Source organism: Microtus pennsylvanicus, chromosome 1, assembly GCF_037038515.1.
Source record: "Microtus pennsylvanicus isolate mMicPen1 chromosome 1, mMicPen1.hap1, whole genome shotgun sequence".
Lineage (NCBI taxonomy): Eukaryota > Metazoa > Chordata > Mammalia > Rodentia > Cricetidae > Microtus > Microtus pennsylvanicus.
In genome coordinates this window covers 103,039,844-103,055,252 of record NC_134579.1, presented here as the reverse complement: position 1 = coordinate 103,055,252, position 15,409 = coordinate 103,039,844, and the positions used below count along the sequence as shown (strand labels likewise).

Below are 15,409 nucleotides of genomic sequence, written 5' to 3'. Positions count from 1 at the left end.
TAGACGTGTCCCGTGTCCCCCCTCTACCGGCCCCGAAGGGGCCATTAGAGCCCCTGGAACTGGAGTTAGGATGTAAATACTGGGAACCAAACCTGAGTCTTCAATAAGAGTAGTCAGTGTCCTTAACTGTTGAGCCTGTCTCTAGCGCCGCAAATAATCTTCTTCTTGTTGTTTTTTCAAGACAGGGTTTCTCTGTGTGTCTTTGGCTCTCCTGGAACTCTCTCTCTGTAGACCAGGCTGGCCTTGAACTCACAGAGATCCGCCCGCCTCTGCCCCCCAAGTGCTGGGATTAAAAGTGTGCGCCACTGCCACCTGGCTCCACAAATAATTTTTTTAAATTAAAAATAAACAAAACCGGGGCTGGAGAGATGGCTCAGTGGTTAAGAGCACTGGCTGCTCTTCCAGAGGTCCTGAGTTCAGTTCCCAGCAACCACTTGGTGGCTCACAACCATCTGTAATGAGATCTGACGCCCTCCTCTGGCATGCGGGCATACATTGAGGCAGAATGTTATAAACATAATAAATAAATAAATCTTTTAAAAAAAATAAACAAAACCAGGCTGAAGAGATGGCTCAGAGGTTAAGAGCACTGACTGGTCTTCCAGAGGTCCTGAGTTCAATTCCCATCAACCACATAGTGGCTCACAGCCATCTATAATGAGATCTAGTGCCCTCTTCTGGCATGTAGGCATACATGGAAGGAATGTTGTATACATAATAAATAAATAAATCTTTAAAAAAATAAAATAAACAAAATCCATAAGGACCTTGATACTTGGATAGATGACCTAACCAGGCACAATGGTGCATGCCTGTATTCCAAGGAGCTGAGGCCAGAACAACATGTGTTCAAGGCCAGCCTGGGCTATATAGTAACTTCCAGGACAGCCAAAACTATATAGTGAGACTCTGTCTCAGAAAAAGACAGAGAGAGAGAGAGAGAGAGAGAGAGAGAGAGAGAGAGAGAGAGAGAGAGAGAAGAGATTGAGAGAGAGAGAGAGACAGAGACAGAGACAGAGAAAGAGAGAGAGAGAAGAGCTGGGAGGTGGCTCATTTTGGTAGTTTGGTAAAGTGATGTCTTGCAATCTTGAGGACCCGATTTTGATCTCCAGCACCAATGTCAAAAGCTAAGAGCAGAGCGGTCATGTGATTGTAATTCCTGGGGAAGTGAAGCTTGGTAGCGATCCTGGGACTCCCTTGGCCAGCAAGCCTAGCTGACTTGCCAGCCCCAGGTCACTGAGACACCAAAAACTCTAACAAGGGCTAGAAAGGTGAGTCGTGGCTTAAAAACACTTGCTGCTCTTGCAGAGGGCCTGAGTTCCTTTCCTAGAAGCCACACCAGATGGCTCACAACTGCCTGGAACTCTAGCAGCAGGGGATCCAGAGCTCTCTTCTGACCTGTTTGGGCCCCAGTGCATATTCAGGAGCATGGACACATACACACATGCACAAATAAATAGTAAATATAAATCCAAAAAGAAAACATAACAAACAAGAGAGATGGCTCCTGAGGAAGGACACCACGGAAGGCCTCCACACCCACATGTGTGCACATGTGAATACACACACACACACACATACACACACACACATACACATGCACACACACATACACACACATACACACACACATACACACATGCACACACACATACACACACACATACACACATACACACACATACACACATACACACACATACACACACACACACACACACATACACATATGAAGGTCTATATACCACACCTGCAGTGCAGCTGACCATATACTTGGCTTCTATTTTCAGTCAACAGATCTCGGCTCCTTAGAGCATCTTGGCTCCACCTCCCCTGTGCAGGCTGCACAATGTCCTCTTATGTTCCAGCCTCCCTGTTCTATTTCCTCTTCTGCAGCCAGGCTTTCCTGTCTGCCCACTGTCTGAGTGACTTCCTTGGTCCTCACTCCGCATCTCACAGCAGGTGCCTGGACCGCTTCACTTTGGCTGGAGCAGGGCACAGGGCATGGCACTTTAGGGTTCAGAGACAAGGTATCAGGTGATCTGGAGAGGCCAAGCAAGGCTCTGGGGGACCACGAGGGAATGTTTTTTAGAATTCCATTTGGCTGCTTTCTTCTGCCTCTTCTCCTCACTGGAGGTGGGGGGCTTCCTCCTACTCCTCAACCTCCTCATTAGAATTATTTATTAGAAGTGTGTGTGTGAAGTGGAAAGATCTCCCATGCTCTTGGGCAGGCAGAATTAACATAGCAAAAATGGCAATCTTACCAAAAGCAATCTACAGATTCAATGCAATGCCCAGCAAAATCCCAGCAAAATTCTTCAAAGACCTCGAAAGAACAGTAGTCAACTTCATTTGGAAAAAAAAAAAAAAACACAAGATAGCCAAAACATTCTGACCAATAAAAGAACTTCTGCAGGCATCACAATCCCTGACTTCAAACTCTACTACAGAGCTACAGTACTGAAAACAGCCCGGGGTTGGCATAAGAACAGACAGGAGGACCAATGGAACCAAATAGAAGACACAGATATCAATCCACACATCTTTGAACACCTGATCTTTGATAAAGAAGCAAAAAATAGCAAATGGAAAAAAGAAAGCATATATAACAAGTGGTGCTGGCATAACTGGATATCAACATGTAGAAGAATGAAAATAGATCCATATCTATCACCATGCACAAAACTCAAATCTAGATGGATCAAAGACCTCAACATAAAGCCAACCACACTGAACCTTATAGAAGAGAAAGTGGGAAGTACACTTGAACGCATTGGTACACTTCCTAAATAGAACCCCAGCAGCACAGACACTGAGAGAAACAATTAATAAATGGGACCTCCTGAAACTGAAAAGCTTCTGTAAAGCAAAGGACACGGTCAACAAGACAAAATGACAGCCTACATAATGGGAAAAGTTCTTCACTAACCCCACATCAGACAGAGGTCTGATCTCCAAAATATACAAAGAACTCAAGAAATTGGACACCAAAAGATCACATAATCCAATTAAAAAATGGAGTACAGACCTAAATAAACAGAGAACTCTCAACAGAGGAATCTAAAAATGGCTGAAAGACACTTAAGAAATGTTCAACATTCTTAGTCATGAGAAAAATGCAAGTCAAAACAACTCTGAGATTCTATTTTACACCTGTAAGAATGGCCAAGGTCAAAAACACTAATGACAACTTATGCTGGAGAGGTTGTGGGGAAAAGGGAACACTTCTGCATTGCTGGTGGGAATGCAAGCTGGTACAGCCCCTTTGGATGTCAGTGTGGTGATTCCTCAGAAAATTAGGAAACAACCTTCCTCAAGACCCAGTAATACCACTTTTGGGTATATATCCAAAGGATGCTTAATTGTGCCACAAGGACATGTGCTCAACTATGTTCATAGCAGCTTTGTTTGTCATAGACAGAACCTGGAAACAACCTAAATGCCTCTCGATTGAAGAATGGATAAGGAAAATGTGGTACATTTACACAATGGAGTACTACACAGCAGAAAAAAATAATGACAGCTTGAATTTTGCAGGCAAATGGATGGAGCTAGAATTATTTTGAGTGAGGTAACCCAGACCCAGAAAGACAATTATCACATGTACTCACTCATCGGTGTTTTTTTTTATAAATTTTATTTATTATGTACAGAGTGTTCTGTCTCCATGTATGCCTGCATGCCAGAAGAGGGCACCAGATTTCATTGTAGATGGTTGTGAGCCACCACGTGGTTGCTGGGACTTGAACTCAGGACCTCTGGAAGAGCAGTCAGCTCTTAACTTCTGAGTCATCTCTCCAGTCCTCATAGGTGGTTTTTAAACATAAAGCAAAGAAAGCCAGCCTACAAAGCACAATCCCAGAGAATTTAGACAACAATGCAGACACTAAGAGAGACTTACATAGATATAATCTACATGGGAAGTAGAAAGTAGAAAAAGACAAGATCTCCTGAGTAAATTGGGAGCATGGGGACCTTGGGGGAGGATTAAAGGGGGAGGGGAGAGGCAGGGAGGGGAGCAGAGAAAAATGTAGAGCTCAATAAAAATCAATAAAAGAAGAAGTGTGAATGTATGGGAGGGGCTTGTATGTTCAAATGAGGGTGCACACACTTCCTTTTGTATTTGTGGACATCAAAGGAAAGCTTACAAGAGACAGTTCTCTCCTTCCACCACGTGGGTCCCAGGGATCAAACCCAGATTGCTGCCACAGTCTGCAGCAATCACCTCTATCCAATAAGCCATTTCGTTATTTTTAATTTAATTTTTTTTTGAGCAGAGTGGCATTGAAACAAGATTTGTCTGTGTAGCCTTGGCTATTCTGAAACTCACTCTGTAGACCAGGCTGGCCTTGAACTCAGAAATCTGACCGTTGCTGCGTCGTGAGTGCTGGGATTAAAGGTGTGCACCACCACAGCCCATCATTTATTAATTTTTTTTTGTTTTGTTTTTCGAGACAGGGTTTCTCTGTGGTTTTGGAGCCTATCCTGGAACTAGCTCTTGTAAACCAGGCTGGTCTCGAACTCACAGAGATCCGCCTGCCTCTGCCTCCCGAGTGCTGGGATTAAAGGCGTGCGCCACCACCGCCCGGCACCCATTTATTAATTTTTTGTTTGTTTTCTTTTGTTTGAGACACAGTTTCTCTGTGTAGCAGCTCTTACTGTCATGGAACTCACTCCGAGAGACCAGGTTGGCCTTAAACTCACAGAGATCCGCCTACCTCTGCCTCCCCAATGCTGGGATTAAAGGCGTGCGCCACCATTGTCCTGCTTTTATTTTGTTTCTGAGTCAGGGTCTTACTATATAGTCTTGGCTGGCTCTAAACTCACAGAGATCTACCCGCTTCCAGAGTTCTGTGATTATAGACATGAGCCACCATGCCCAGGCCAAATCATTATGTTCCAGATATTTTACGTGGATTGTAATTTATACCAAGAATGACTTGGCTGGGCAGTGGTGGCACACTCTGGAGGCAGAGGCAGGTGGATCATTGTGCGTTTAGGGCCAGCCTGGTCTACAGAGCTAGTTCCAGAACTGACTCCAAAGCTACCGAAAAACCCTGTCTCGAAAAACATAAACAAACAAACAAATAAATAAAAATGAAAGAGAATGACTTGTTATCCAGGCTTGGTAGCATAGGCCTGTATTGAAGTCCTTGTTTTATTCATTTTTGTTTTGCTTTTTAAGACAAGTCTCGGGTAGCCCAGGCTGGCCTCAAACTCCATATGGACCCGAGGCTGGTCTTTCATCCCCAGTCTCCTGCATCTACCTTTCCAGTGCTGGGATGACCGTCATGTGCCACTGCTTGAAGCTTTAACAACTGCATAGCGATGCCGGGTCCAAGCCCTGGGAGGGGATAAAAGGGCTTCATCCCCGAGTTGGTATGTTAGTTGCAGGCTTGCTGGACACATGGACCTGTTAACAGAACTCCACCATTCAGAGAGACAGAATTTTATTTCCTCTTTCTTTTCTTGTTTTAAAATTATTTTTATTCATGTGTACATGTCTGATGTGTATGTGTGCATGAGTGCAGGTGCTGGAGGAGCCAGAAGAAGGTGATGGGTCCCCTGGAGAGGGTATTTGTGAACTGACAATCGAACTCAAGTCCTCTACAAGAGCAAGTGCTCTTGTTCTCTGGGCCATCTCTCCAGGCTCTCGCCTCCACTCTCACAGAGGAAATCATTCACTACAGGGCCTTAAGTCTAGCGCCTATCCCGGGCCACCCTCCGCAGCAGGACCGGTACAGGCCACCAATAGGTGGCGCTGCTGTTAGCGCTTCTCTATCCGGTCGTGGGTGGTACTGTCGTCAGTGAGCACTCTAAACTACTGTGTAGTTGGGGCGATTTTTACTTTTTGGGGGCTGACCGCCTCGCCTTAGCTTGGCTTGTTTCTAGCCAGTTTTTCTAACTTAAATTATCCTGTTTTGCCTTTGGATTTGTTTGTTTGTTTGTTTGTTTGTTTTGTTTTGTTTTGAGACAGGGTTTCTCTGTAGCTTTGGAGCCTGTCCTGGAACTAGCTCTTTAGACCAGGCTGGCCTCAAACTTAGAGATCTGCCTGCCACTGCCTCCCAAGTGCTGGGATTAACAGCGTGCTCCACCACCGCCTGGCTGCTTGTTTTTTGTTTGTTTGTTTGTTTAGTTCTTTAATTAGGTTTTATTTTTATATGTATGGTTGTCTGCCTATATGTAGTACACCTGTGCACCACATTCGTGCCTGGTGCCTGTGGAGGCCAAAAGAGAGTACCAAATCTCTTGGAACTGGAGTTAACCAATGATTGTGAGTCACCTTGTGAGTGCTGGGAATTGAACTCAGGTCCTCTGGAACACCAGCCAGTCTTAGCCGCTGAGCCATCCCTTTAGCCCCAGCTTGTTTGTTTTCTAATGAGTTAGGTTCTCACTGAACAGCTCTGTCTGGGTTGGAAGACACAATGTAAACCAAGCCTTGAACTTTTACATTCCTCTTCCTGGCATCTGCCTGAGTGCTGGAATTACAGGTATGTGCTACAATGCCCAGATTTTAAATTTTTATATATTTATACAGACTGGGTTTCTCCACGTAACAGTCCTGGCTATCCTGGAACTCACTCTGTAGACCAGGGCGGTCTCGAACTCAGAGATTCACTGTGCACCACCACTGCCTGTCTACGTTTTTTTTTTTTTTTTGTTTATTTTTACAGACTAGACTGGCCTTCAAACTTCACTATGTAGCTATGTAGCCCTGGCAGATCTCAAAGTTGTGGTGCTCTCCCTGCCCCAGTCCCCCAAAGTGCTGGGATTCCTCTCTTCCTTCTTTGTACTGCGGATTAAACCCAGGGAGTCTCAAGAGTAAGTAAGTGTGAGTAAATGCCACAGTAGCTGGAGCCTGGGGTCTTGGGTTTTGGGCTTTTTAAATATTTTATTTTATTTTCAATGCATTATAGACACGAATGTGCAAGCAAAGTGTTGGGTGTTTTTTTTAAATATTTATTTATCTATCTATCTATCTATCTATCTATCTATCTATCTATCTATCTATCTATCTATTTATTTATTATGTATCCAATATTCTGTCTGTGTGTATGCCCACATGCCAGAAGATGGCACTAGACCTCATTACAGACAGTTGTGAGCCACCATGTGGTTGCTGGGAATTGAACTCAGGACCTTTGGAAGAGCAGACAATGCTCTTAACCACTGAGCCATCTCTCCAGCCCCTTTTTTAATATTTTAAAAAATTTATGTGCGTTGGTGTTTTGCCTGCATGTATGTCTGTGTGAAGGTGTTGGTTGGGTCCCCTAGAACTGGGATTACAGACAGTTGTGAGCCACCTTGTGGGTGCTGGGAATTGAACCTTCTGGAAGAGTGCTCAGTGCTCTTAACCTCTGAGCGATCTCTCCAGCTCCCTGGGGTCTTGTTTTAATCCACACCTCAACATCTATGAGATCAGTGAGTCCTAAGATCCTCCTCCTCTGTCGCTGTGACCCCAGTCCAGTTTCTCTATTGACCTTGTACTTCAATCAAGGTCTTGGCCACTAAACCTCAGTTTCCCCTCAGTGGCTAACCATGAGCATTATTTTCTTCGGGCTCATTTTCCCTTCATGGAGTTATGCTGTGGCTACTTTAAAAGAGGGGGAGAAGGGTGGCTCCCAGAGCAGGGTGAAGAGCACCTGCCGCTTCTTCAGAGGACCCAGGTTTGGTACCCAGCATCCATATACGGTTCACTACTGTCTGTAACTCCAACCCCAGGGGATCTGACGCCCTCTTCTGGCTCCTGCAGGTACCAGAAACACATGAATTGCACAGACATACATGCAGGTAAAGACACTCATACATAGACAATAAAAATTAATTTAGTTGGGGCTGGAGATATGGCTCAGCGGTTAAGAGCACTGATTGTTCTTCCAGAGGACCCGGGTTCAATTCCCAGCACCCACATGGCAGCTCACAACTGTCTGAAAATGCAGTTCCACAAGATCTGACATCTTCACACCAATGCACATAAAATAAAGTTAAATAAATTATTAAAAAATTAATTTAGTTAATTAAATAATAAATAAAATAAATATGTATTTAAAGTGGGGGTGGATAGATAGATCAGCAGTCAAGAGCACTGGCTGCTCTTCCAGAGGACCTAGTTCTGATTCCCGGCACCCACATGGCAGCTCACAACTGCCTGTGACTCCAGTTCCAGGAGATCAGATGACCTCTTGTGGTTTTCGCATGTACATGGCACACAGATATAGATGCAGGTAAAACACCTACACACAGAAAATAAAAATTAAAAAGAGGGGGCTCCTGACCCCCTTCCTTTTCCTCCATTTCCTGACCCAGTTAGAAGGCAAGTATGATGGTTAGTTTCCTCAGTTTGGTGCGATACAGAATCACCATGGCTGGCTGGCTTGGATTAGTGGAGGCGGGAAGCCCAACTCCAACTTGGGACCCCATCCAATGGGCTGGAGTCCTAGATTGCATTAAAATGAACTGAGTGGAGCACCAGCATTGCTCTCTGTGTGCCCGTGGATGCCACGTGACCAGCTGCCTTAGGCTCCTCCCATCATACGTTCCGGTTCCCCTCCAGGATGGGGTGCAACTTCAAACTGTGAGCCCAAAGAGAGCTTCCCTTCAGTTGCTTTTGCGGGGTCTTTTGTTGAAGCACCCAGAAAAGTATCGAATGAAGTAAGAGCCTGACTCCCTGGACCTCAGCAGACATTAGTAAGAAGCCTTTGACTCCAGGAGGCGGCACAGGTCTGTAATCCGAGCAACTCAGGAGGCTGAGGCAGAAGGGTCGTGGAACTGGGGTCAGCCTGGGTGTTGTGGGAACTCCTTGTAGAGACATGTCGACCCCTCCTTACGCAGTACGGGCAAGTTAAAGTACCATTCTAACCCAAGTCTGCTGTGGGGAGCGGATGAGTTTATTGGACTCACCCACAGATCATGAGGGGTACTGACGGGAGTGGCGGGGGTGGGGGGGGATGAGTGTGGGGGAAAGCAGCCACAATACTGAAGTCTCGCCCCAGCACAGATGGCGCGGTTGACAGCTTCGGCACAGCCGCATTGGTGGTGACCCAGCTTCGGTTAGCCTTCCACAGTCTCCTGACGCTTCCCAAGACCGAAAGAGCCACAAGCAGTCAGGGTAGAATTACACACAGTCTGGAAAGCACAGGAGGAAGTGTCTGAGACCAAGCGAGGGGCCCAGACACTTCATCACTCCCTCCTTATATGAATGAATATCGGCAGTCCTTGGAACCAATCAGTTCCATCTTGGATTGACTCGTAAACTGCCAAAGCTACCCTGATAAAGATGTCTGCTGTTGGGCTGGATTGATGGCTCAGTGGTTAAGAGCACTGGCTGCTCCTCCAGAGGACCCAGGTTCAATTCCCAGCACCCACATGGCAGCTCACAACAGTCTGTAACTCCTGTTCCAGGGGATCTGAAAGCTTCACACCAATGCACATAGAATAAAATTAAATAAATTATATAAAAAAAGATGTCTGCTGTTATGTTCAGTCTTCTACAACACTGGGCTAGGGTGTGAGTGTGTGTGTGTGCGCGCGCGCGTGCGCGCGCATTTATGAGGGGGCTAGAGGTAAGATAGAGACAGAGAAATATACGAAGAGAGAGGGGCCAGAGAATGAGACACAGAGAGACATTTTACAGTGGTAACCGTTTGGAAGCTCCTGTCCCCAAGAATACAACCCACCCTTATCTGCCTGGTACCCCGTATGCACCTGGGCAGGGAGAGCAGCTCCTCCGGAGAAGCAGGTGTGGGGAGCAGGTGTGGGCAGCGCCACTCCGCTTCTCCCCTCCTGCCTCACCCTGGCCTTGTTTCTGGCTGATGATTGCTTTATTACTGTTTTCAGTCAGATATAATTCCAGCATTTTCTATAATCGCCATCTTTTCATTGATACCAGATCTTTATACAAAGAATTTGTATATAGGATGATTAGACACCCACCAGCGCACATCCCCGGGCAATTAGAACGTTTGAAACGCGGCGCAGCAATTCACATCCCTCATTTGTTACTTTGGAAAGTGTTTTGTTTTTTTTCTTTTTAGGGGGTGGGGGTGGGGGATGTGTTTACAAAACCCAACAACAATTCTCATTTCGAGTTGCAAAACACGAAGCCATTTTGAACGGAGACAGATGGCGGTTAAATGAGGTTTAATTAAAGAATGAGCGCTTTGAATCAAATCACTTTCCAAAGTGCGGCGCGCGCGCACACAGATTCTTGAGTGCTTGCATAAATAGCATCTGGAAGACGCTGCAGACAAATTCGGGAAGGTGTTCCGGGGCGATCTGGGAGCTCAGGAAGCCAGGGGCAGGTCTGCCGCAGCTCCCAAAGTTCGGGACCCAGGAAGTGGGATGGGGGTGAGATATGAGGCCAGGACAGGGGGAAACGAGCAAATTCTTAGATGAAGTCAGGTGTGGAGACACCTGTGACCCCAGCACTTGGGAGGTGGAAACAAGAGGATCAAAAGTTCAAGGCCATCCTCTGCAACAGACTGTGTTTGAGACCAGCCTGGGTAATCCAGGACCGTGTCTCAAACAAAAGACTGCTTTGGAGGGGTACCCTTAACTAATTACTTTTGTGGGTGTTATTATTTTTAATTTTGGAATTTTGCTCTGAGACAGGGTCTCATGTAGCTCAAACTGTCCTCGCACTCTTGATCCTCCAGTACTGGGATTATAGATGCGTCCCACCCACTGTGCCCAGTTTTCTGCAGCGCCAGGATGGAATCCAGGGCCTGTCGCATGCTAGGCAAGCACTCGACCTCCTGAGCTACATTCTCCCAGCCCGTTTTGTTTTGAGACAGGGTCTCTGTAGCCCAGGCCCGCTGAATTGCAGGGATCTATCTGCCGAGGGAATGTGCGGCTTTGTATTGCTCACAGGCTTCGGATCCGGTTTCCCAGCGCCGGCCCCACCCAGGGACTCCAACCGCAAGCTCTGATCTGGTTGCCTTAGGTCACAGTGGGGGCGACTCTAGACCACAGACAGGCGCCAGTGGCTGCTCCCAGAATAAGGGCGCCAGGTACCCAAGGCCCTATATAGACCAAAGCCAGGTTCCAGCAGCGGATAAAGGGTGGCTTGTGAGGCTAAGACCGACTAAGACCGCTCCCAGATCGCCCTGGAAGCCAGCGCCGAGTATAAATAGGGAGAAAAATTCCTTGTTTTCTGTTTTGAAATGTGGAGGATGAAACCCAGGCTTCATGTGTTATATAGGTGCCCCTCTACTGAGCTACGCCCCCTGCCTCTCAGAGGGTGGCTGGGGCCAGGGTGGTGGTGCTTGAAGCCCTGATCTAAGTAAGGGATTTGACACAGGGTCTCACTAGGTAGACTTGGCAGGCCTCAAACTCCCAGAAATTTTGACTGTCCTGCCTCTGGAGTTGATCTAAGGGTTTTTAACTTTAAAATAAACAAATACATGTATGTATATCTGGGCAGTGATGGCACATGCCTTTAATCCTGTGGGTTTGAGGCCAGCCTGGTCACAGAGCTAGTTCCAGGACAGTCAAGGCTACCCAGGGAAACCCTGTCTTGAAATTATAAAGATCTATTTTTATTCCTCTAAATTACGTGTATGTGTGTAGACACAGAGACCATTCATTCACTTCAGGGGCTGTTGTGGGCTACCCCGCGTAGGTGCTGGGAGGCTTGGCACTTCGGTAAAAGCAGGATATATTCCTAACAGTGGGGCTGTCTTGCCCGCCCTGTTTTTGTTTTGTTTCCAATACAGGGTTTCTCTGTGTAGCCCTAGCTATCCTGGCATTCCCTCGGTAGACCAGGTTGGACTCAAGAGATTCACCAGGCTCAGATTATGGTTTTGTTTTTTTAAAAAAGGATCCTTTGTGGGCTGGAGAGATGGCTCAGAGGTTAAGACCACTGACTGTTCTTCCAGAGGTCCTGAGTTCAATTCCCAGCAACCATATGGTGGCTTACAACCATCTGTAATAAGATCTGGTGTCCTCTTCTGGTATGTGTATACATAATTAATAAAGAAATCTTTAAAAAAAAAAGGATCCTTTGTGGTCCAGACTGGCCTCCCGATTTGCTATGTAAGGAGGATGTCCTTGAACTGATCTCCTAGCCTCACTTCCCAAAGGCTGGGTGACTGCAGGGTGCTATCCTATATTTGCTCCATTTTGTAGTTGTAGACAGGGTCTCAACTTGAACTTATCAGGCTTTCGAAGTGAGTGCCTTTTGGTCTGGTCTTCAACTCCAGATCCTCCTGCCTCAGCCCTCTAAACTGGGGTTCGAGGTGTACCACAGGACCAAGGATGGTGGCCCATGATGGAGTGCCGGGTCTTGAAGAGAAAGGGCTGAGTGTGGTGGTGAATGCCCTGTGTAATTCTAGTGTTAGGAGGAGCACACAGGAAGACCCCAACTTCAAGGTCATTGTCAGTTCCAGCCTGAGTCACATGAGACCCTGTCTCAAAAAAACAAAATTCAGGGCTGGAGAGATGGCTCAGAGGTTAAGAGCATTGCCTGCTCTTCCAAAGGTCCTGAGTTCAATTCCCAGCAACCACATGGTAACTCACAACCATCTGTAATGAGGTATGGTGCCCTCTTCTGGCCAGCAGGCATACACACAGAATATTGTATACACAATAAATAAATATTAAAAAAAAAGAAGTCTTTAAAAATAAAAATAAAAAAAAAAAAACAAAACAAAATTCAGGAGCCAGAGAAGATGGTGAGTACCTGGTGTTGTGTGTCCCTACTTCCCCTTCCATCTCTGAGATGTGGAAAAGGAGGCCAGCTAGTGGCTGGTGTGTGTGTGTGGTGGGGATTGGATGCCAGCAGAGATGGACAGGGGCATGCTAACTTTGGGGTCTGTAATATCTTTCCAGGAGGAAGCTGATCCAGATGTCTGGGACAAGGCCCCTCTCCCGGTGGGGATGCACAGGCCCGGCAGAAACACCTGGACTGGAGCATCAGAGCCAGATCCTGGGGTCATGTGTCCTCTTCTTTCCGGTGACTACGATGTAATATGTTCAGGCAAGATAGACAGGGTGGTGAAAGGGACACAGGAAGAGAAAGTCTTCCTGAGTGTGTGTGTGTGTGTGTGTGTGTGGTTGAAAGCTGTACAAAGGCAGAGAGTCAAGAATTCCAGTAATCAGCATTTACTATTATGGAAATAAAAAAGACAATATGGTATTACTCTTTCTAGAGACTTTTTCCCCCCTTCAAACATATGGTCTCATTTTTTTTTTTAAAAAAAAGTAAGCAAGCAAGGGGGAAAAATGCCAGGTAATGGGGATGCATGCCTTTAATTTTAGGCCTGGAATGATGGCTCAGCTGTTAAGAGCACTGGTTGTGCCTGGCGGCGGCAGCAATGGCACACACCTTTAATCCTAGCACTCAGGAGGCAGAGGCAGGGGGATCTCTGAGTTCAAGGGCAGCCTGGTCTACAGAGCTAGTTCCAGGACAGCTAAGGCCACACAGAGAAACCCTGTCTCAAAAAACCAAACCAAAACAATATAAACAACCCCCCCCATAAGGTTAGACATATTTATTGCAAGTTAGCCTTGAACCATTTTGTGTATGTATACGGTGTATGTGTGTGTATCTGAATGTGTGGAACGTGTATACAAATGTGCTTAGACATGTGTTTGAAGGCTGGTGGTCAACACGGGATGTCTGCCTCCATTACTTCAGGATACACATAAACATATTGAAATAGACATATATAAGTGAAAAATCACACTTTGTGTGTGTTCCCACGTGACAGCATATGTGCGGAGGTTGGAGAAGAATGCGCACAAGTCCATTTTCTCCTCCTTCCCTCCCGTGGTCCCTGGGACTGAACTCAGGTTGTCAGGCTTGGCGGCAAGAACCTCTACCCACTAAACCATCTTGCTATTCCCCTTTTCATCTAATTTTTGAAGACAGGCTCCTTCTCCGAACCCAGAGCTCACGGTTAGGTTAGCAGCCAGCAAGCTCCAGGGATCCTCGTTTCCAGCCTCCCATCACTGGGGTTATAGGCGGATGCCATGCCACGGTGCACAGCTTTTTACCTGGATACTGGGATTCTGAAGTCAGGTGATCATGCATGCAAAGACAGGCATACTTTCCCCAGTCCCAGATGGGAAGTCCTGGTCCTCCTGTCCCCACTTCCTGAGTGCTGGGGTTACAGGTGTGCACCATCACGTCCCAGATATACAACGCCGGGGTGGAACCCATGGCTTGGTGAAAGCCGGGTAAGCACTCTGGCGGCTCCTCCTGTGGCCACTAGTCCCTTGGCAGTAAAGAAAATAAGTTCTGTCCCCGGACATCACAGTGAGACCCCAGAGTATGAAATCAAGGCACCTGAGCTGGTTGGTGTCTTGCCTGACTCAGTCCCTGAGTGGCTGCTGGGGCCACACCACCAGAAGCATAACACATAACCATGTAAAAAAAATAAATAAAGGCCACACTTTTTTTTCTTTTTCTTTTTTTTTTTTTACTTATTTAAAAAGGCCTTGGCGGCAGGAATATAGTGTAAAAATCATTGGAAAAACTAAAAGGCATCGATACATATCCGAATATACTTTGTACATAAATTACATTTCCTTTAGTCTTTCTGAGTTGAGGTCCTGATTCGGCTCTGAGGTCTAATAGTCGAGGGGATCTGGAAGCTGCACGTTTAGTCCGGAATAATCCACCATGTACACTGGCCACTGCTGGAAAGAGGGGGACAGAGGGGCCAGGTTAGGACACCCGAGGACACGAAGACCTCGCGGAATAACTGGCTCGCTTTCCTTGAGGGTGAACTCAAATGTTACTTATGTAGCCACTGAGGCCCAGAGAGGGCAAGAGAACTCCCCGAGGTGACACAGGTAGAGCCTGGTGTGACTGTCCCCCACCTGTGTTCCAGGGGTTCAACATGTGGATCAGACACCAGCGAGGACTGAGTGAGCAGGTGCAGTAAGCATCATACACCCAGCTTCACCCCACAGGGGTAAAAGGAAGGCGTACTCAATGATAAAATGATAAAAACGAAGGTAGGATAAAATGCAAATTCTGGGCTTGCGGCAGTACCCAGAAAGGGGCTGAAGGGATGTACAAAGGGTCTAGAAATCCTAAAATGAGTCTTTGTTCCCCCTTTTCCCTCCATTCTTTTCTATTGAGACAGTCTCACACAGCCCAGGCTAGCCTCAAATTTCTCATTTGAGGTGCTGAGGTTGACCTTAAATGTCTGATCCTCCTGCCTCTACCTCTCCAGTGTTGGGATTACAGGCATGTGCCATCAGGTCCAGTTTACGCAATGCTGGGGACCTAAGCCAGGGCTTCATGTGAGCAAGGGCAAGCATTCTGATCTCATATAACCCAAGCTGGACCTCGAATTTCTGGGGCTATAGGCATAGGCCACCATGCCCAGTTCTTTACATAGGTCTTCCTCTGAATCAGGCAAGGGCCACACTCAGCAACGTGGCCGACAGATGATGGAGA

At 46.6% G+C, this 15,409-nt stretch overlaps 1 protein-coding gene across 17 annotated transcripts in view; it reads right to left on the bottom strand.

Annotated features, from left to right (window-relative positions):
- Positions 1–14,421: 14,421 nt before the first annotated feature.
- Positions 14,422–15,409, bottom strand: part of Gtf2ird1 (GTF2I repeat domain containing 1) — a 93,949-nt gene continuing 92,961 nt past the window's right edge. For 8 of the 17 annotated variants that reach the window (XM_075977343.1, XM_075977468.1, XM_075977325.1 and 5 more), the window contains one exon: positions 14,430–14,640. In XM_075977343.1, coding sequence (XP_075833458.1) covers positions 14,572–14,640 — 69 coding nt within the window. In that variant the 3' untranslated portion in view covers positions 14,430–14,571. Of the gene's footprint in view, positions 14,641–15,409 lie in introns of all 17 variants that reach the window. The other 9 variants (XM_075977457.1, XM_075977416.1, XM_075977440.1 and 6 more) reach the window with 4 other exon arrangements.